The 22,109-nt window shown below is 33.0% G+C and overlaps 1 protein-coding gene across 4 annotated transcripts in view; it reads right to left on the bottom strand.

Moving 5' to 3' along the window:
* Window positions 1-5,928: 5,928 nt before the first annotated feature.
* Window positions 5,929-22,109, bottom strand: part of LOC106071265 (neogenin-like) — a 150,822-nt gene continuing 134,641 nt past the window's right edge. For 3 of the 4 annotated variants that reach the window (XM_056016775.1, XM_056016776.1, XM_056016777.1), the window contains exons 20-28: window positions 20,704-20,887; window positions 20,118-20,236; window positions 19,279-19,435; window positions 18,364-18,596; window positions 16,699-16,815; window positions 16,271-16,441; window positions 13,949-14,038; window positions 12,871-13,013; window positions 5,929-11,569 (exon numbers count right to left, since the gene is read on the bottom strand). In XM_056016775.1, coding sequence (XP_055872750.1) covers window positions 11,471-11,569; window positions 12,871-13,013; window positions 13,949-14,038; window positions 16,271-16,441; window positions 16,699-16,815; window positions 18,364-18,596; window positions 19,279-19,435; window positions 20,118-20,236; window positions 20,704-20,887 — 1,313 coding nt within the window. In that variant the 3' untranslated portion in view covers window positions 5,929-11,470. The remainder of the gene's footprint in view (window positions 11,570-12,870; window positions 13,014-13,948; window positions 14,039-16,270; window positions 16,442-16,698; window positions 16,816-18,363; window positions 18,597-19,278; window positions 19,436-20,117; window positions 20,237-20,703; window positions 20,888-22,109) is intronic. The other variant, XM_056016778.1, reaches the window with a different exon arrangement.

The raw sequence follows: 22,109 nt of genomic DNA, 5'->3' as shown, positions 1-22,109 counted from the left end.
ATTAAGAATAGATCTTTCTCACGACACCAAAGAAAGTAAAATGAATGAATATTTGAAAATAAAGAATTGAAGGTCTATTAATAGTATTCGGCGTACCCAGTTGTAACACGAATACGTGTAGTCCAGGGAATGGTAGTTTATAGATCTACAACCTTGTTTGCACAAAGGTTTAAATAAAACTTTAATTTTGCTTTTGCCACGTCAAATCGGTTTTAGGCTATGCCCTTTATTACACCTTTCAAGAAATCTGGTTTAGAATATAGCCTACGACTTGTCTTGATTGGCTAATAACGGTGTTGACTTTAATTATAATTTAATATTTATAAACAGCCACAATAACAGGGCCCTCTTTTGTATTTATATCTATGGAGGGAGGGGTAGGCCTACATTATTATTCACACGGTGAAGTAGACAAGTATTCTGTGTATTTTAAGGTTATGGGGAAAAACTTTGCCCACCAATACCACCCGTCAATTTCAAATAAAAATCCGCTTTGTGTAATTAACTTATGAGGCTCGACGGTGTCATATATAAATAGTTCCAAACAATTAGTTAATCGAAATTGTCTTACGGTGTAAAAATGCTCCTTCGAATCTCTAGTGCGCACGGAGTTCGAGTTGCCTGAGTCAGCCAGGAAAACCAATGACTTGGCAGAATTTAAGTCATTGGTTAACATGCATGACTAGATTGACCTAGGAACACGCGTAGGTCGTAGTCATCTTTTTTTTTTTTTTTTTGAAGTAACGTCTGTATTTTATAAAGAAAGATAAGAAACGAAACGGTCAATATCCCGAGCCCAAGCCATGTATCATATGCCCCGTTTATCGTCGCCCTTGCCCCCATTTCACCAGGCTCAGGACATGGGGCGGCTGTCCAACTGGTCTTCCCCTGTGGCCGTCAAACATCAGTTACGAACTTCATAATAGCTCGAACGCCCATTACATTAATGTAAAATTTCAAGAGATCACAAGATGTTATCTTCGCTTAGCCAATTGGTACCTGATTAAGGTTATTATCAGTTGTGGACATGCCGTTAAGTAACTAAAAATGTACACCGCCCCCCCCCTTTTCTTCTCTTTTGCACCTTATTAGCCTAGCCTAGCCTATATACATTTAAATCATCAGTTAATTTTTTTAAAGGAAATCATTTTGATCCATTTTTATCTTTTACTTGGGTTACACGTCATACAGAGACTGATCATATTAACCGGATTCGGCTTTATAATAGGATTTGTGTCGTTTCTTTAGAATTCCATTTGAATAATCGGCTGGTCCGATTGTCCAGATTGACTGTATAATAGGATTTGTGTCTGTACTTTAGAATTCCGTTAGAATAAGCGGCTTGTCCGATTAACTGGATTATAGGCCTACTGTATTTTAGTGTTACAAATTTTGCATCATCCAACGAAACACATACGTCACGTCCGCCTCCTTTAATTAAAGTTCGCAAACAAAAAATTGTATTTGGCATACGGCCGTCTCCCATATAGGATTGATGCCTTGTCAAGTTTGGCAATATCGAACCTCTACAGCAGGTTCGACAAACTGGTGAGGCGCGACGTCTGGAAAGGCGGAAAGGGGGCCCGACAACGAGTGCGGTGCGGCGAGACCGTCAATTTACTTTTCATTGTAGACTAGTTATAAATCCAGGTTTGAAAATGACAATGTGTTTTTTTTTAAAGTAAGACACATTGTTTCATCTTCTAAAAAGTGACTTTGAAAATGTAGGAGAGAGTGCTAGAAACGGACCACCATTTTTTTACATTTTCTAATCTCGTTTAATGTTAGCGAAAAGGCCTTGGCTATGTTTCATTACTCTCACATCTGCAATATTTTCAGTTTCAATATCATTGCCTGGTATGGCAATCTGAGCATTAAAAATAGGAATAAACTTAATAGAATCCTCAATGCTGCTGGCAAAATCATTGGCAAAAAACAAACCTCATTTGGGCAGTTGTTTGAGACAAACATCTATAAAAAAGCTAACAAGATCCTCGAAATAAAGAATCACCCTTTGTGTCAGGATTTTGTGATTTTACCATCACAAAAGAGATACAAGACACCGATAGCAAAGACAAACAGACACAAACACTCTTTTGTTCCCCTGGCAATCAAATCATTAAATAAGAACAATCTGGTATAAACTTTGTCACATGTAAATTATGAGTGAGTCTGGTGTGAATGTACACTTTGGTTTCTTATAGTTATAATGTTTTTTGTTTGGTGTAATGCACAAATTGTAAGACAAATTTCCTTACGGATAATAAAGATTATTATTATTATTATTATTATTATCTGTACCTTTTTCGCGATAGACGTTCGCAAGAATATCGGCTAAAACCTTTTGAAGAAGACATTTCCAAAAGAGATTTTTCTCGACTTTCGCGCACTTCACATGACTCCTGTTAATCGTGTCTTCTTATTGGTTCTTATTGTTATGTTGGAGGGTTCAGCTGAGTAGTTCTATAGGCCCATCGCGATAAACTGCGTAGTGGTTTCCAGATTAGGAAGCTTTTTTGCATGTTTTTTGTTTGAGACCTTCGATAGAGTATGCAGCTATGTTGACAATTATTGTGAAAAAAAAATACTTAAGAAAACAAAACAAAGCTTATATTAAGTAAATCAATTAGTTTGGATCAGTCATGTAATTGAATTAGTAATAACACTCAAACGACAATCTATACAGGGGACTAATTCATCATATCCCACCGCTTCAATCAAGTACTATTTCTTTCCATGGAAAGGGAACTAATTCAACTAATACCACTAATTCAGTCAAGTACTATTTCTTTCCCTTGGAAAGGGGACTAATTCAACTTACATCACCACTTCAGTCACATACTATTTCTTTCCCTTGCTTAAATACCAAACAAAGTAATTTATTACCAATAGTTAACTAATTGTTGTTGTTTTTTCCATTTGAACTAAAACAGAAAAAATTAAAAACTCCTTCATCCCACTGTCGGTCAGAGTGTTACAAGATCATCTGTCATCATCGAGAAGTTCATAGACGTCTAATTCATAAAGCGCTGGTTCGTGAGTGTGTATGTGTTTCGTGTGTGAATGTTGTTCGTATTTGCATCTATACTGTTATTGTTACAGTAGTTACGCTGATGTTGTCAATTGTAGTCAAACTGAATTTCCATTTGATTGGATCAATAAAAATTATCTTATCTATCTTTCCAAAATTAAAAAAAAAATAAAAAAATCAGGAAAATTGTGCTGTAAAGATATGACTATGTCTATTTTCTTTTCATTACATCCTTAGTTCTGACGATTTCTAGCGGCGATGAAGCCCCACGATACTTGTCGGAAATGTCACACTGGGCGAAACAGGCAATGCTCAAAACTAAAGCTTCCTCTCCGTGGGTGTCGCAATCTCAGGGAGGAGTGAGCATAAGTCAAAGAGGGAGGAAGAGGGAGGAGGAGACAAAGAGAGGGGGGGGGGGGCAAAAGAGGCAGACGATTTAAAAACGAATGCAGAAGAGTGCGGGTGAGGTTAAGGAAATAACAATACTTATAAAAACACAATTAGATGAGATTAAACTTTGTTCAATCAAGATTGCGACACACTTGATAGTTCTAACTGTCACTCAGAAGAGCGACGTACAACACGCTCATGCCTTACTGATTCAAACACTACTTTCCATTTTTGTTAGTCCATATTTTACCGGCTAGTTCAATTACTGCAGTAGATTTCTAATGTTGAGTTAGGACATAGAATGTTATGGTGTAACCGTGTAATCACAGCTATCAGAAAGTTCCTACTGGAGAGTTTCCCGATCAACTAAGCAATGTCAAGGACGGTAACACTGACCGTCACTGTTACCAACTAAATTTAAAAAAAAAGGATTGAGCAAAATTTATGAACACTATCTTAATGCATGACACTTAATTTTAGTATAAAATCTCCTTTACTGAGTTATTTAACCTTGGCCAATAATAGAATATGCATCCTCTGTTTGGGACCCCTCAACCCAAGAAAACATTAAGAAACTAGAACAGACACAAAATAGAGCAGTGAGATTCATAACAAACGAATATTCACATTTGACTAGAGTAACACCTTTAGTAAAATCACTAAATTTAGAAAGCCTTCAGGACAGAAGACTCAAAAGTAAAGTAGCAATTATACATAAAACACTGAACCATAATCTTCAAATACAAAATTTAATAAAATACTCTGAAAGACACAAAGATAAAGGCACACTATACGTCCCATATGCTAGGACAAATGTGTACAAATAGGCCTACTCCTTCTTCCCTAGTGCTATTAGAGCATGGAATGGGTTGTCTGAGCTAGCCAGGAAAACAAGTGACTTGGCAGAATTTAAGTCATTGGTTAATATGCATGACTAAATGCATGACGCGTAGGACGTAATCATCTTTTTTTGAAGTAACGTCTGTATTATATAAGATAAGATAAGTCTGGTGTGGATGTATATTTTGGTTTCTTCAGTTATAATATTTTGTTTGGTGTTGTGCACAATTTGTAAGACAGATTTCCTTATGGATAATAAAGATTATTATTATTATTATTATTTGTTTTGAAGTAAGTTTTTGTCAGTCTTAGAGTGTAAAGTGTAATGAACATTTTGTGCCACAATAAGAAGAGTTTAGAACATTCACTTCTGAAGTGCTGACTAGTGCATACAAATGATCAAACGCTATTTCACAGAGCTAATCACGTCTCTACACGCCATAGAGTCTGTACACCGGAGACACCAACAAGCTAGTGGTTTAGAGTTTGTCCGCCATGTAGGAAAATCTACAATATATATAGATATATATATTTATGCTACTTTTGAAAATGAATTTTGCTTAACTTTTATTCTCATGAGGAAGAAGATAATTCCATCTCATCCCATTTATAAATATTTGATAAGCATCAACAATGTTTACGTGTTTAGTTGAGTCTTTTCTACTTTCATGGTCCTTCCACGGTGTGTTTTACTTTTGGTCAAGGCAGGTTAGTATAAAGTAGTCACAGAGAGCCTATAGTCAGGTGTGAAAAAAATGGAATCCTTTATTTCAAACTAAAATTTTGCACACAAAAGAATGAAAGACAGATAAGTTTATTGTCGATCCATTTAACGTGAGAATGGAGACGCTGTGGCTGAGCGGTAAAGCGCTTGGCTTCCGTACCGGGGTCCGGATCATGGTGAAGACTGGGATTTTTAAACTTGGGATCTTCGGGCGCCTCTGAGTCCACTCAACTCTAATGGGTACATGATATTAGCTGGGGAAAAGTAAAGGCGGTTGGTCATTGTGCTGGGCACATGACAACCTCGTTAACCGTAAGCCACAGAAACAGATGACCTTTACACCATCTGCCCTATATCACTTATGCAAGCAGTTTTTTTTTTCATAAAAATACACCACTTTTACAACTATTCACTATTAATAGTAACTAACACTTGAGACTCTTTATTAGGGGAAACCACTATTTATCATATTTTTAACACATTTATGCAAACAGTTGTAGATTTTTTGGCAAAATTAAAAAAAATAAAATATTTGTATTGTTAAGTTAGGCCAGGTTCACATCTAACTTCAATTCACTTTCACCTATCCTTTGGTCTGCTGGACCGCTGGTGCAACACACAAGATCTGTTAACATTTTTTTCTCCATTATTTTCTGTCATTTGTCTTTGAAAAAATTTCATTCTGATAATATTGAAACCTGCCTTCTTACCTGCCTGGGTGGACTACTTCGGGGGGGGGGGGGGGGGGGGGCGATTTTCAGTTTGTGTTTCCACACAAACTGTCTTTGTAACCTTGTTTAATTTTATCTTTCAAACATGATTAGATATATGTCTTTTTAGTTTCTGAGATCTAAACACAACAGACAGACATGTGGCACAAATTCAATAACAGCTATGACCTAAATATATCTTTAGAGAAAACAAAGGACAGAAGGACTAAAAATAATTTAAAAAATTTATTTGCTTCGACATATCAGAAATTTTATAAGTCATACATTGTTGACCAGAAAAATAATGTGATTCAAAAACAAACATTAGACACCAAAAATGCATGTTACAAAACAAAGGAGAATGGAGACAAAATAGATTTGATCAATTACCTTGCTTGCATCAGCACACGGATATATGTCAGAGCAATAATGAATGTGTCTATGAGATGAGACATTGTTTTAATGACATGACATTCTCTATCAAGTTTTCACAAACATGGATAGAAAAATAGCTTTGAGGTAAAAATTAGTTCTGTGTGTAAAAATAAAAATAAATTCAAACATTTAAAAAGAAGCAGCACTTGCCAAGCTTCTAGGATCAAAGTCAATAAATACAAAGTTGTACAGTTGAAATGAATATTGAACATGAGGCAGACAGTGGAAATAAAAACTATACAAGACTGATCAATGAAGACATTTGTTTGGACATATGTACAATGTGACAAGACAGTATAACTATAACAGTCAAAGTATTTCAAGTGCTGCATTGTCAAACAAATTTACCCTTCTTCAAGACTTTGAAGCTTCAAACAGGAAGTGAAGAGCAAGCAAAAACTTTTCTGCTGGAAGATAATTTTTAAAAGAGTTTTAAGTGCATGGCATAGATATTCGAGATAGGTGGACAGTCTTCTTTTCTTGACTGAAATCAAAACTTTCGCCCTATTGAAACCATTTACAATTTTTCTTTGATAAGTTGGTGATGTATTCATTTAAAATCATGTTTACTTTGTTAAAATCTTTTTTTTTTTGGTAATACAAGTTACAGCAGTCAAAAAAAAAAAAGTCTAGTTTAGTATCTAATTGAACATAGCACTGCTAATCTTTTTAGATAAAAAAAAATCTAAAAAAATAACTAAAAAAATCAAGGGAACAATTGACATATTTATAATGTTTAATTCCTCATTTGCACACAATATGGGAGTGAATAATTGAGAAGAATTAAACAAAAACAAACAAATCTTCCACTATGACTATCATCTTAAGGCCAATTAATGTACACTTGTGGTATTGATTACTTAATGAATGAAGTATGAATCTCAATCATTAAAATTATTTAAAAAAAAAAAGAAACAGATTTGGATTTTTAAAAACTATTAAAAAAAAGTAATAAAATCATTTGCAAACATTGAAGCCTTATGAAACTAAAACTAAAAATTTAAATTACTAAATTATTATTAGAAACAGGTTAAAATTATATAAGAAGGATTGTTCTAGTCACAACATAAATAAATACTCACAAGAAAAATTGTCATTCTTTAAAAAATGATATTACTATTTAAAAGTTTGTTTAACATGCTTACCACACATGAACCTACAGAAAATTGTATACATTAGGAAATGAAACAACCTTTTATAAAATTACAAAATCAGAAATAAAAATGATTTATATGGTAATAATAGAAGAATACCGCCACTAAATGATAGTAAGAAACGTTGTTTTTTTAATCATAAAAATAAAAAACTTATCAAAATATCCAAAAACAAAATGCAGCTACCTTAACATTATAGTTATACTTCATCAATTGTATATAAACTTAAGACCCTACCATCTAGAAAATAATTTAAACAAAGTTATACAGTGTATAAGTGCAGATGCATATAAAAAAAACAGTAAACCTGATGCTTTGTTTGTGTACAACAGAAAGTCAAGAAAAGATTTGTTTTATATAAGCAATTGACATGGTCCACACAGAAACAAGTCCACAAAGAGATATAGAACAAATATTCTATGCAAGTGTTTTTGTTTTATGTCTACTGGCCAGTACAGTACTATTTTATTCTAACTATACATCTTACTTGTGAAAGGATTACACAAAATTGTATTTTTAAAAAAATATGAAAAAAAAAACATTTCTCACTCTTGTAAATATTCACTGGACTCTTTCCCAGGTATATTTAAGTAAGAAGACAAAAGAAATCCAAAGAAACTGAAGACGACAGGGAATTAATGGAGATTACTTATTAAAAGCTGAGTATCCTTTTCAATGTTGTTATTTGTAAATGAGAAATTTTTAATTATGTGAATGCTCAGTACACTTTTTGCTCATAAGCTACTAACAGAAATTTGAATGCAGAAAATGACTGGTGCAGCATAATAAAGGAAAAAAAAATCTATTTCCTGTTTTTAGAAAATGTTCCCATTAACCATCTTCTTCTTGTTTATCAGGAGGTCTAGTAAACAAAAGCAAAGCATTCTGTTCAATGTGATGAACAAAACAGACGACTCAGCTCCACGGTGAGAATACTCCCCACACTATTTCACACCAAACTACTGGCACTCTATGCTGCCTATAAAGCACCATTGTCTTACAAAAACATATTTCAAGATTTGAATGTAACAATAAACATGAAAAGTATGAGCTACCAAAACAAATATGTGTTTGGATTTTACTCTACAAAATATTTGAAGAAAAAGTTACAATTACTTTATTATGGTAATCTCTTCTATCACTATTTTGCCTATCTTTTCACATTGTATTTTGTCATTTTGTCCATGAGAAACAGAATAGTCATCTTTTATTTTTTTTTTTGCTCAGTGGTTAATCTGAATTTGTCCTGGATACAAGGCAGAAATACTGGGATGAGTTTTGTGTTACAATAAAGCCAAATATGTTCCTACACTAATCCCAACCTGAAGCTCACTGAACTAGGTATTGTACATTAGTGGTGAAATGGTCTCCTATCAACACTTCTTATTATCCTAAAAGAAACCATTATAGAAGTTCTAACATGTGCAAGAGTAGATTCAAACTAATTCATATAAATGTAGAATACTAAAAAAAACTAAATAGATGCATTTAAAACAAAACAGTGTATTACTGTTATAAAGTAGTTACCATGACATCTCACCCTGTGTACAAGATAATAATGCTAAAGGTATCTGTTACAACAATGACAATAATAAAGTGGATACAGTTGTCAACATTTGTTCATTTGTAAATTTAAAGGTTTTTGTTTTTACACTCTTTACACACACACAGCAATTCATTAAATAATGACTTCTTTAACCAAACATAAATGTACATGAAGTGATACAGAACATGAGCATCAATAAAACAGAAATAAATAACATTCTGTATAGAGACAGTAAGCACAAGTTAGACAATAAACTCCAATGCTACTCCTAAGTATAGTAAATTTAGATTTAAAAAAAATCAATTCATTTACTAAAAAAATGTCAGCATTTACTTTAAAAATGATTGCACCACTAAAAGGGAAAAAAAAAAGCATTAACCCTTAAAACGCGTATGGTAGTTTAGCCTCTAAACATCAGAATTATAATTCCATTTTGTTTTCACTCACTGAAAAACAGCTCAGCCCTTTAAGGGTTAAGGAATTAAAACAGTAATAAATCATTTCTTTTCTTTTTTGTTTGACATGGGTATTCCTTTAGAATTAAATATTAATTACATCCTTGGCCAAATCTCCCTCAGGATGGCTGGAGATGAGTAGCAGACAGGGTTCAAACTTAGGATCATCAAGATGACAATCCAGAGCGCATACCACAAGATCAGGCAGCAATTTTGGAAACAAAATAATTTATGAACAGACAATGACATAATGTTGGTTATGAAGTACTTAAATGATGGACTATCATTACTAAAAAAAATGTTGATCTAAAGAGATTCTGCTGGTTGTCAAGTATAAATGATAAAAAAAAAATTTACTACTTACTGTTTCATTTCACAACATAAACTAGAAGAGCAGACAATTTAAAAAATGCACACAATCCCAATGATAAATGCTTCTATGTACATACATAAATATCAAGAGAATAACATGTCACAATGTTAAAATAATTGAAAACATGGCCACCTCCTTCAGATAAGACATTATTATTACTGTTATTATAAAGACATAGATAAATAAAACATTATCTAGATAATAATATCATTACAAATTATTTATTTTTGTCATTTGTAAACATTGGATAAAAACTCTGCTTTAACTCTGTATGGATGACATAAACGTTGCCAGGGCTTATAAATACAATGTGCTTCACAAAATATACATTATGTTATCAGCAGCACTAACTCAGCTTCTCTCTGACTATGCTAACCTAAGCCCATTATTTTGTAAACCTGTACATTAATAAAAAAAATAATGCTACTATAAGAAGGAAATGTTTTCAGTTGAAATGCCTGAACACAAAGATTTTAAATAAAAGAATAGTGTACTAGTAGTCTTTGAAATCCCTCAATTAAAGGATCTGGAATCTTTGGTCAAAGAACTAACTATGGTCCATTGAAATGGATACAACAATTATAAAAAGGTTCTTAGGTTCTAGTAAATGTAACGATGTGGTAGAACCTGGCAAACAGAATCATTGCTAAAAAAAACTATGTGTGGAATTAAATGTAGGTTCGCTGCAGGTTCTCAATAGTAAATATAGGTTAGTGGTCAAACTCATAGTAATCTTTTTGTTGATGCAAATAAGTCATGGCAAGCATATGAACATCAGCAGACAGGTGAAAGTAATATCAAGTGCATTCACCTCTTTACATTGGGATATTTCAAAGTTAACCTGGGCTTGTTTTAACATCAGTGATAGATGGGGCAATGAGTTGTCATAATTGTTGAATGTAATTAAAGTTTCATTCTGATCACACACAAGGAAACCTTCTTCTCCCTTCACATGCAACACACAGTACTCATTTAGTCATTTCATTAGTCTCACAGAAGTCAGTCTATTCTCTCTACGCACAGATCATTTACACACTATGTGAAGTCTACACATCATTTACACACTATGTGAAGTCTACACATCATTTACACACTAAGTCAATGAGGCACTGGAGAAATGGTGTGAATAGTTGTCATCATCACATCAGTCAGCAACTCACTTTCTTCACTGAACACTGTCACCGTTGGACACAATGAGCCTACTGGTACAACAGAATACTAACTTGGATACATCTGTAAACAGACGATAATCTTCAAACAACTGTCTTATAACCCATTTTTACTTAAGATAGCAAATCTTCACTAACCATCTTTATGCGACCATTTAATAACAGAATGACTATTATCCTTCAAGCACAGTACACTTAAACAATTTTTTCTTTCACAACCTCGGTGGGTGTTTCCTGTTTCATCAATGGCCTGTCTTTTTTTCTTTTTTTCCTTATAATCCTGACGTCTTCTCCAACAATATTCTGTTTTTAAATACCAATCACCTTAACTCTTTATCTCCATAATTATTTTCCATGTTCTGACAGAATAGTTATTTTTTGACATTTGTACATTCTACCCTGTTATGATAAAAATTCAATAACATCTTTGTTTGTAATCAGAAAACGTTAATTTTGGTATAGAATTTTAGGAGAATGCATGCTCTTTTTATAAAACAGAAAATTATATTTAATAATATCAAGTTAATGGGGTCAAATCAATGATGATATTGTTAATTAGGAAAGAAAGAGTTAATGATTCTCTATAGACCAATTGCTATCCAAAAAGCCTCAATTAATTGTATTCATCAAGCCCCATCCAATGCTAGCACTCAAACTCTTGCTGTGTTATTGCATTAAGGTCCTTCATCAAGCCCTCAAGGTTGGCCATCTCTGCTGTCAACTCCTCTGTACTCAAGGATTTCTGAAGTAGATGAAACATAATTCTAAAAGTTACTGACCACATTGATGTCAAAGGTTAGAAAAAATAACTATATAAATCCTAGCCATAAACAGCAATAATGAACTGCAAAAATAAAGGTTAAAAAAATAATGAGTGATTGGTCAAGCTCTTTAAGCAATGTTGGCAGCTAACATAAGAATATATCCATAAAATCAGTTAACTCTTAAACATTTACTTCGCTGCCAGAGTCTAATCAGACATTTTTTTAAAGGAAAAAGCTTTAGGGATTAAGGCAAAGTCAAAGAGAACATACTGTCCAAAAAAAAAAAGCAAGCTTTCATTTCAACTAATGATACATTTTTAAATCTACGGAATTAGTTTTTTTGTGTGTTAAATTTATAAATTCTACACCAAAAGGCCTTGTCACTGCCTCTGTAAAGATTAAAAATTCCCTTCATTCTATTAGTGTGTCATGTGTACATGTAATCCTTGTTCTTGGGTCTGACATTCAAAAAGTCCATTTGTTCTGTTATTGTATACTACAATGTTGTTATTACTATTTGTTAAGACAGTGACTAACAAAGAGACACTGCTTAACATTGTAACAAAGAGCTCTATTAAATAAAAGAAGACACACAAAACAATCCAGCATTTGTTTCTATATTGTTAAAGTAACAATAACAAGAAAATTTAAAAAAAATACTTAAAAAATAAAAACAAAGCTTATCTACAGGAGAGAAAATTTACAGCTATATATATCTCAATTATGGAGATGTTATTTCCATTCTTCAATATCAAACAAAATAATTAATTGACTAATTGGTTAATTTTTAAATTGATTCATGTATTGTTAGGTACAATAAATAATTGTTTTAACATCTGAGAATGGGTGTGGGAGAAATAACAAGTACAATTATTTTGAGTGTGGGAGAAATAAGATGTACAATTATCGAAGGGGACAAAACTCTAAATATTTAACCATATCACTGAATACTTAAGAATTAATTTCCAGTAATTAATTGATAACTGGTTAATTTTATTTTTTATTGATTCATGTATTGTCTTTGCCAATGAATAATTGTGTAAAGTTTCAACTTGATCTATGTATGGGTGTGGGAGAAATAACTTGTTCAAATTTTGTATCAGAGTGAATTGATAAAAGCTTTGTAAAAAGTACAACTGAGTCAATATAAAGTAAGTTGATCATATACAAGGATAAAGATACTACATATATCATTGGCTTGGCAATTAATCTGGATCTGAAGTCTAGAACTGGACTAAATGAGAAGATAAAAAAAAATATTCATAATTCAATAACTCACTGAGAGATCAGCATCATCTTTTTTACTTTTTAGGTCTGGAGATTTGGAATTGAATGAGATGGGAGTTCTTGACCCTTTGTTTGGCGTGGACATGACTGGCGCTGTGGGCTTCTTGTAAGGACTGATGCTTTGTTGGGGTTTCACTGTAAACAAACAAAAAGATCCTAATGAGATCGCAAGCAATTACCAGCTTATTATCATAGCACTCAGTAAACAGCAGATAATATATGTAAAGGCATGCAGTGCATTGAGAAAAACAAACTGTGTTATTGTCAAAACATGCAAACGCAGTCAGAGGTGAAGTGCAAAACAAACATTCAAAACTCTCACAAAATAATGCAACCCAAATGATTTTTCGTTTATTAAAGCAAAACACTCAAAAGAACAATATTGTAATAAATGTATAATAAAAAAAAACACAACAAAATGATAATCTAATGTTTAACCTATGCAACTGACTTATATATTAAAAAGATATAGATGCCCATTATATTTGCCTCTTTGTTGCTTAAAATTATTGCGTTATTTTGTAAAACAGGGTGACACACTCAAATTCTAATTCAAATTCTAATTTTATGGATTCCTGAAATGATAGCATCTATAAAACAAACACATAACACAAAGAAAGACCTTAATCTAGTCTAAAGAGAACAGCAGTCAACAAGAAACATCAAAGATAAACTACTTTTATGAATCTAGATCCATTATTTAAAAAAAAAATGCCAATTGACACATGAAAGTTTGTATTACTTTGCTAAACAGAAAATGATAAAAATCAAGATGAAAATTTAGTGTTGGCATCAATATGACAAGAAAGTCACTTCTAGTCATTTCAGTAGCTATCTGACAAAAGTCTGTCTAGATAGATGCTTAGGACAGTTGTTGACTATCTTACCAACTTTGTGGAACTAAATAACATGAGATAAACATGCATTGTTCTACTTATCTCCAGTTTCAGTCAAGTAAAACAAAGGAACTCTTTTAAAACGGAAGATTTGCTTCATTCAGCCAGCAGTACAGAATTGTTCTTTGCTCATGCTAAGAGCCCATAATATGGTGAGAAAAAAAAAGGACAAACCATAACCAATCCTGGAGTTGAAAGACTCCTCCATGCCTCCAGACATCTCCAGGCTCCCATCATCCTCATCAACAGCACACAGGATTTTGCCTGGAAGCACACAAGCAAACACAAAAATGCACACACATGCTAATGTTAACTGCTTTGCTTAGTAAAATAAAAAAAAAATGACAAAAAGACATCTTTTTAATAAACAAACAACATTTTTTAAGGTGGACAAGCTTAGCAAGTGTACAGAAGTTTTGTTTTTCATGGCTAAAAGAAACTAAAGACTTGTACCCAGAACAAATTCAGAAATGATTTTAAATTTAGTAAACAAACTGAATTTAAAAATAATGTAAAAAATAAATTAACTAAATTACTGTTGAAATATTCAATTTGTCATAGAAATATCTGCACTCCTAGGTCAAGATGTTATGGACTATTTGTCTGCTTTGTCAGGCATACTTCTAACTGGCTAAGAGGTACTGGGGTTAAGCCCAAAGTGAAACTTTAAGTACTAACTCCAATTCTTCACTTGTGTGTATCAACAATAGAGTGAGTCATGCAGTATAGGACTACACTATTTTTTAGGGGTTTCAAACAGCATTCTAGCTATTATAATATTACTCTAACCATCACTACAGACTAAACAGGATTACTAGTCTATACTTACTAACAATACATCTAAAACCTTAAGTTGTATTACAGTCGTGTGACAGAATCCTCTTCTTACAGTATTGTTTGCAATAACTAGTATAACTATGGGGCGCGGTGGCTGAGTGGTTATGTGCTTGGCTTCTGAACCTGGGGTTCTAGGTTCAAATCTTGGTGTAGACTGGGATTTTGAGTATCGAGATTTTTAGGGTATCCCTGAGTTCACCCAACTCTAATGGGTATCTGACTTTAGTTGGGGAAATAAAAGCGATTGGTCGTTGTGCACATGACAACCTGCTTTTTAACAGTTGGCCAAAGAAACAGATTATCTGCCCTATAGATCACAAAGTCTGAAAGATGAACTAGCATAACTAAAGGATCATTGACTATATATTCCAGTTTAGGGTCATATTAATGATCAAATAGTTTAATGTTTACAAGCTGGAAATAACAAAACCTTAGAGAAAGAAAGACTACAACAGTACAAAAAAAAATGCAAAGTTAAAAATTTGCTCATTGATGGTCTTCAAGAGGTCCAAGTCAATTAAACACTAATGGATGAACCTCACAGTGCAAATGGAGGGTGCTGACAGTGGGTTACAAACAAGGGAACCACCCTATCTAATTCATGAAGGGAAAGCAAATCCTAAATCAAAGGAATGAATTCCCCAGTAAAGACAAGAGTGCTAGACTAAAATAAAGCTAGGATGCTCATTTGATACCAAATATGATTTTAAAAAAAACAACAGTTGATGCCATTGAAAGTTGTATTCAGCTGTAAAAGTTGTAACTACCAGTGAGCTCAGGAACTGAATGATGAGGTAACACACAGAGTGCAGTGTTAGACGCATGACAAAGTGTTGAGACTTATATTGGTTAGTTTACATGCCAAGTGCAGTGTTAGCAAATAGGAAACATTCCGAAGAAATCAAAACATAATTTTTATTTTATTTAGATTAATACATTTCAGTTCAGCTATTATGCTTAACATTATAAAGAAAAATAAACTGAAAAAATTAATTACATAAATTGTTTCATAGAATTAAATACTAATTCAAAACAATAAAGACTGATAAAGTAGATAAAACAACAGGATTAGAAGACCTAATTCAGTAATGTATAAATTTCATTAATTCAGCAACTCTTTCATATTTTTCCTATCTTTCTATTAGCTTTATAAAAAAAATATGAACCATATTAAGATAATAATTAAATAAAAAAAAATATATTCAACAAAAATCCACTGCAAAACAGTCACATCTAAATTGATCAAAAAATTTTCCTTTTTTAATGGTACCGGTACTTTTGCTTTTTAAATAGATACAAGAAAGGGTGTGATATAAAAAAAAAAAAAACACATTTTTTTTTGTAATACTAATGAAGCTTCAAATTAATTTATACAGATTTAAAGAACATTTCTTTTTTATGCTTCTTTGTCAAATTTGTTTCCTATAGTTTATCATGAATGGTTTTTAGGTTAGAATTTTACAAATAATTTTTAAATATCAGAACTTGTCATTTCTGTTCTTTTAATTAAGCTTATTTTTTTGCTCTACAAATGTCATTGTATTGTTTAAAAAAAATATATATATATGATTATTGGAATCGAGATGTGTGTCTAAATTTTTCTCTTATTATCAAGGTTCATATTACAAAGTTAGTTTTATGTAAAAACAAAAGTCTTACTGGTTGGTGGACAAGTGTGGGGTAAGTCTCCAGCGTTGACCCTGGCAGCACTCTGATACTGCGTGTTGTACTGGGTTCTGGGGTACACAGGCCTCAATGGTATTTGGCTGCCTGTGTTGTCTCCATACTGTAATATGTGACCATTGGAGCCTGGGGTCACTGTGGGTATGGCTAGATACCAAATAATAATCACAACTGATTTATAAAATCATTTTAGAAAGATGGTAACACATATCAAGACATCTAAGAAGTACTTAAGATTACTTCAATAAACTATAATAATAGTTTATAATGTTAAAAAAAAACTTGAATAATCCTCAATAAAATATAATTCCCTTTAATTCGTTTAATGTTATTTGTATTACTTAAGAACAAAAAAAAATATTTTGACTGTTACAAACTAAGTAACAAAGGTTAATGTTACTCACGTTCCCTCAATGAAAACTGTGCCTCAGGAAGCAAAGCGACTGGCTTTGGACGAATGAGGTTCCTAGATTGAATAGGCTGATATCTTTCCTCTCCACTAGATGGGTAACCTCTGTCATCTGTAATGAAATGGAATATAATGAACTCATAAAAATTGACTTCATGTGACAAACAGAAAACTACTCATCAATCAGTCAAGAAAAGTTTATATATTCATTAGGCCAATCAGATTTGGAATGATCAACTGAAGCAAGAAAGTGAATTGAACTGGGTGAAAGTTTCTTAAAATCTGTCAATAGACATTGAAATGAAATTGTTTGGTTTGCAGCTGTCTTAAAGATAAAAGACAAAAATAATGTATTTTCCTACATCACATAGTCTTGAAGTCTGACTGCATATTTCTCCAAAAAGGTCTATACTATAAACCTGAAATATGGTGGACTTGTTTTGATTAAGCTTTCAGCCTAATGTGCCCTGAAATATTTTTGTTAAGAGGAACATGGGAGAGAATTTTAAATTGGTGCAATCCAATATCTTAAATTACTCTGATTTGCTTGTTTAGAAGTACTGCTTTGTCATTGAAGGCTTTGATCAAATGTACAGTATTCATATCAATGCTGAAAGATGCTGCTTAAAACTTGAGAGTCAACAACTGGAGGAAAGAAACACATTTTTGTAACAACCAAACATAAAGGGAGGGTCAACAAAGAGATAAAAACCAGCCATAGCATGGCCTTTTGCATCAAGGGTAAACAAGAAGAATAAGGAGAAGGAACACCACATTCCCAGTAAGAGTGAACTTTAATTCATCTCTTGTACTTTCCATAATCATATGGTTGTGAACATTGATTTCATGCCTTGGAGAGTAAATTCTGCAAGAATTATGATATGCAAAGCCAGAAAGTGAAAACAAATGAGTCAATACTTTGGAAAGCAAATTAAAAATAATAGATCTTAACACTGGACAGTTTGGACACACTGTTAGTCATGATTCTCTAGTAAACTTTTATTAGGGCAATGATTTCATTAGCTAGCAAAGTCTCCTGAGGAATAGCTAGTTGGACATCATTTATATGAGTGACACATCCCATTTCTTAATACTATAATGTATTTGAATTCTGACTATATAGAAAAAGTTTTGTTACACAAACAATCACAACAATATTAAAAGATATATGCGTGATGATGATGATGATTGAATGTTGAAATTAAGCACAAAAAACTGAGGATTAGAACTATACTAGTTTCATTTACAGGTAGATTTTTGAACTCTCAACATCCTAGAAAATTCAAGAGAATTTTTTAAAGACCACTTAAGAATAATATAAAATAAGAGTTGACTGTTATAGGTACAACAAAATTACTCTTTATCGGAGCTGGTAATCAAGTATTCAGTTGATGAAGATCCCTTAATTGCTTTGCTGATGCAGGGTAAACTACCATAAAATATTATAGATTTGGAATAAGTTGATGTGTCTGTTTTCATTTGCGACAAAGCTTTGTAGTTAGTTTTGTAAATGCATAGATTTATGTACAATGGTGGGAATTATAAAAAAGAAAAAAAACACTTTTTTACATGATACATCTCAGAAGAGAACATTTTTATATAATCATTGAGTCATTTTTATATAAAAAAAAAAAAACTTAAATAAAAAAAAACCCCTCACCTATGAAAGAGTTCCTCCTCCTGTCCAGGGTTGAAGCTTGGTCATCAGTCTGATCAGCGGAGCCCCTGGAACCGCGTCTCAATGTGCTAGTAGCCACTGACGCAGAGCTCTCGCTCCGGTTAGACCTTTCCATATTCTGTAACTCTAAGTGGCTTGGCTGGTGGATCCAAAGGTCAGGTGGCTTGACACTGGGTGGAGGGATTTTGGTCACTTTGCTTTGACTTTTATCCAAGCTGTGTTAAGAAAAAAAAGCTGAGTCAGCCACCTTAACTATGCTCAATCTTTCAAATTAAATATAATAATCTGTATAGTTAAATATGTTAATAGGTAAATATGATTTAAGTGGACCTCAATGGACCCCTTTTTATTTATTATGTCATTTTCTTATTCTTTTGAGAAAGGAAAACTGGCCATGTTTCACCATTAAAACCTTTTGCAGATTGTGCAGTGCAGGGTGAAGTTTCTCCCTTTAAGCCCAGAAGGTCTGTAGAGTGGAGGCGCGTTGGCTGAGCAGTAAAGCGCTTGGCTTCCAAACCAGGATCCGGGGTTCAAAATCTGAAGACTGGGATTTTTAATTTTGAGATCTTCGGGCGCCTCTGAATCCACCAAGCTCTAATGGGTACCTAACTTAAGTTGGGTAAAAGTAAAGGCGGTTGGTCATTGTGCTGGCCAAACGACACTCTCGTTAACCATAGGCCACAGTAACAGATGACATTTACATCATCTGCCCTATAGACCACAAGGTCTAAAAGGGGAAACTTTACTGTCTGTAGAGCACATGGGATCAAGTGTTTATTTCTGTGCTCAATAGATATCAAGGATGTCCAATGATTTAAACAACTGAGTGTAAAGTTCCTCTAGAAAATGATGTTGAAAAAGGATGAGTGAATTTTGAAAAAACACAGAACTACTAACTTGTTGGATCTGCCACCATGCCAGCGACACAGACAGACAATGATGACAATAACAACGGTGCAGAATACAAAACCAGCAGCACAAGCAGCAATGATGATGATGACATTAGTGGTCAGGCCCTTCTCAGTCTCTGTGTTCTCTTGACCAGTGGGTGTCTCTGTTAAAACACAAATAGTCATTACCAACAGACAACAGAAAAAAAAAAGCCTATTTTTGTTAACAACTTTCATGAGAAACTTTCAGTTGGTATGAATACAATTTTCTTAAGTATCTTTAGTAAAAAAAAAACTTTTTGGTTTTCTTCACCACAGATTAACTCATTATTGTCACATAGCAATGTCACAGATATATGTTGTTGACGGAATTTCCATCAGCTTTTAAAAATAACATAGAAGGAGTGGTTCAGAAATTCCAGGCATGGAAGAGGAAATTGGATGGTTCCAGAAAAAAGTAGGAAGAAATAGATCAATAAAGGATATATTAAGACAGGAATATTCAGTTTCAAGGAGGGGATATCAGTGACTTTTGTAATTAATGAAGTTTGTATAATATCATAGTGATTCCAATTTCTAGAATAAATGTTTTGTAAAATAAAAAAATTTCCTTTTTGAGTTTATACTTAAAAGCAGTATATCCAGCATCACAATATTGTTTGAGTGTTCTGAAACTGTTTTAAGAGAGAGAACTACATGAAATTAGAACATCAGAAAAGCATTGGCACATCAACACAATTTCATTGTAAACATCGCAAAGAACATATCGTAGCATCTAGCACTTCAATATATCCTGTCAATTAAAAAGACACATAAAATAAAGAAAATGTTAAAAAATCATCTTACTCGGTGGGGTCCTGTAAGTAGCTGTTTCAGACTTTGGACTAAGCCCTTTGGAATTTCTGGCTTGGACTTTAAAGTGGTACCTGGTGTCTGGTGTTAGTTTATCTATAACTGTTGACAACCTGTGCACAGTGAATATTAAAAACTGACACTATGCATCAAACAACAAAACAAAAACTTTTAACTACAGGTTATATGACAGCCAGTTATACTACAGGTTATAGATGCTAACATAAAGTAAGGGATCAATTAAAAGCTGAATGAATTCAGGGTATGAACTAAAGTTCATAACAACAAATTCAAAGTAGAGAAACCACAATTCTGACTGATGCTAATTTACCAGTTTGTTTATTGCACTACTGCAACATAAATATGTGCTACACAAGTGCAATCTTTTGTTGGATAAAGACAGAAGCACTGGATACAGCAGTTTGAATCAACCACTGTCTTATAGCTGAAGGTAATATGGATATTTGAAACAAAAAAACAACTAAACTTTTAGGGTTGAAAAGATAAAGAATAAGCACATTTCTGACATATTCTAGAGATAAAACAAAAAGCTTTCTTCAAACATTGTAAACCAACTTACTTGTCACCAACCACCCCTTCCATTGGCCACAGCATGTCATTGGTATGCTCATCATGTGTGTAATAAATAAGGTAGCCAGTGATCTGGCCATTGGGGCGCAATGGGGGCTGCCAGTTCAAGCTCACAGCGAATGGATTCTTCTCCAGACCAACAGGGGTGACATCCCTTGGCTCAGACAAAGGTGCTGTAAAAGAGAAAAAAAATATTCATAGGCTTATTTGGAACAAAAAAAAAAAAAAAAGAGAAGCTTATCTATACTATAAAGTAGAATGTGAGGTGTATGTATGTTACTTATAGACATCAAAACCGCTTGACCAATCTTGATAAAACTTGGCAGGAATGTTTCTTGGGTACCAACTTAGACCTTAGTGTATGTATCGTAGCCCTAAAACAAACTTTAGACCCTAAAAAAAAATAAAGTTGTCCGACTCTATTAAAGCTATAGTATTTTATGAATCTAGGCCATGTCAATGTCAACAATGTTGACATGAGAAAAGATCGAAAGGATTTAGACCTAGATCTAATTTTAAGAAATACACTTTGCGCAGATAGTTTTTTACTTTGACACATGAAAATACAAAAGAAGATCCTTTGATTTCATTATATAATAAAATTAACCTTCAGTTTTGTGTTTCAAAAGCATTTTTTGCATTAATTAGCTCCTTATATATGTAACTATAGATTTCCAGATGAACATTCTTTCATTAGGCAATACCGTAATGAATCACGTACTAAAAATTAATTCGTTTAATTGTTTACTTTAAAATCCCATCCCTAGATCTAAAACTCTCTAATTCAACTCTAAGATGATAAAACTTTTCATCGCACAGATAGTTTTATACTTTAACACATAAACATGCTAATTATAGTCCTTTCATTTCATATTTTGATCAAATAAACATTCAAATTTGGTTTTCTAAAGCATTATTTTTAAGAGACTACATTCGTTTACAAAAGCTGCGAAGCCGAGTTGAGATAGGCCTAGATCTATATTAATTAATGAATCGCGTACTAAAAATTATTTCATTTAATTGTTTACTTTATAATCCCATTCATTTAACAAAGCTATCGCTCTTTTCGTTTTTAATAGATATGAATGTATCGGCTTCGGATAACCCATTTTCGCAAAACTAATTTTATTTTCGTAGCGAAAGAGAAAAAAACTTGAAAGGATCATTAGCTAAGTTTAACATACATCTAAATCCAATCCACAACATTAGTTAACACAAACTTAGACCCGCAGGCCGCGGGTAATGCCAGGCTAGTAGTTCATATTTTCTTTTACTTTCTTTTGGTGGTTTAGTAAAAGAGCATTAGTCCAAAGGAATTTCTCTCCCAGTTCACATAAATCAATAGGGCTAAGAGGCAGCATAAACTTTCATAATATTGAAAGTAAAAATATAAAT

Source organism: Biomphalaria glabrata, chromosome 18 (assembly GCF_947242115.1).
Source record: "Biomphalaria glabrata chromosome 18, xgBioGlab47.1, whole genome shotgun sequence".
NCBI classification, from domain to species: Eukaryota; Metazoa; Mollusca; class Gastropoda; family Planorbidae; genus Biomphalaria; species Biomphalaria glabrata.
This window is presented reverse-complemented; position numbering and strand designations above follow the sequence as displayed.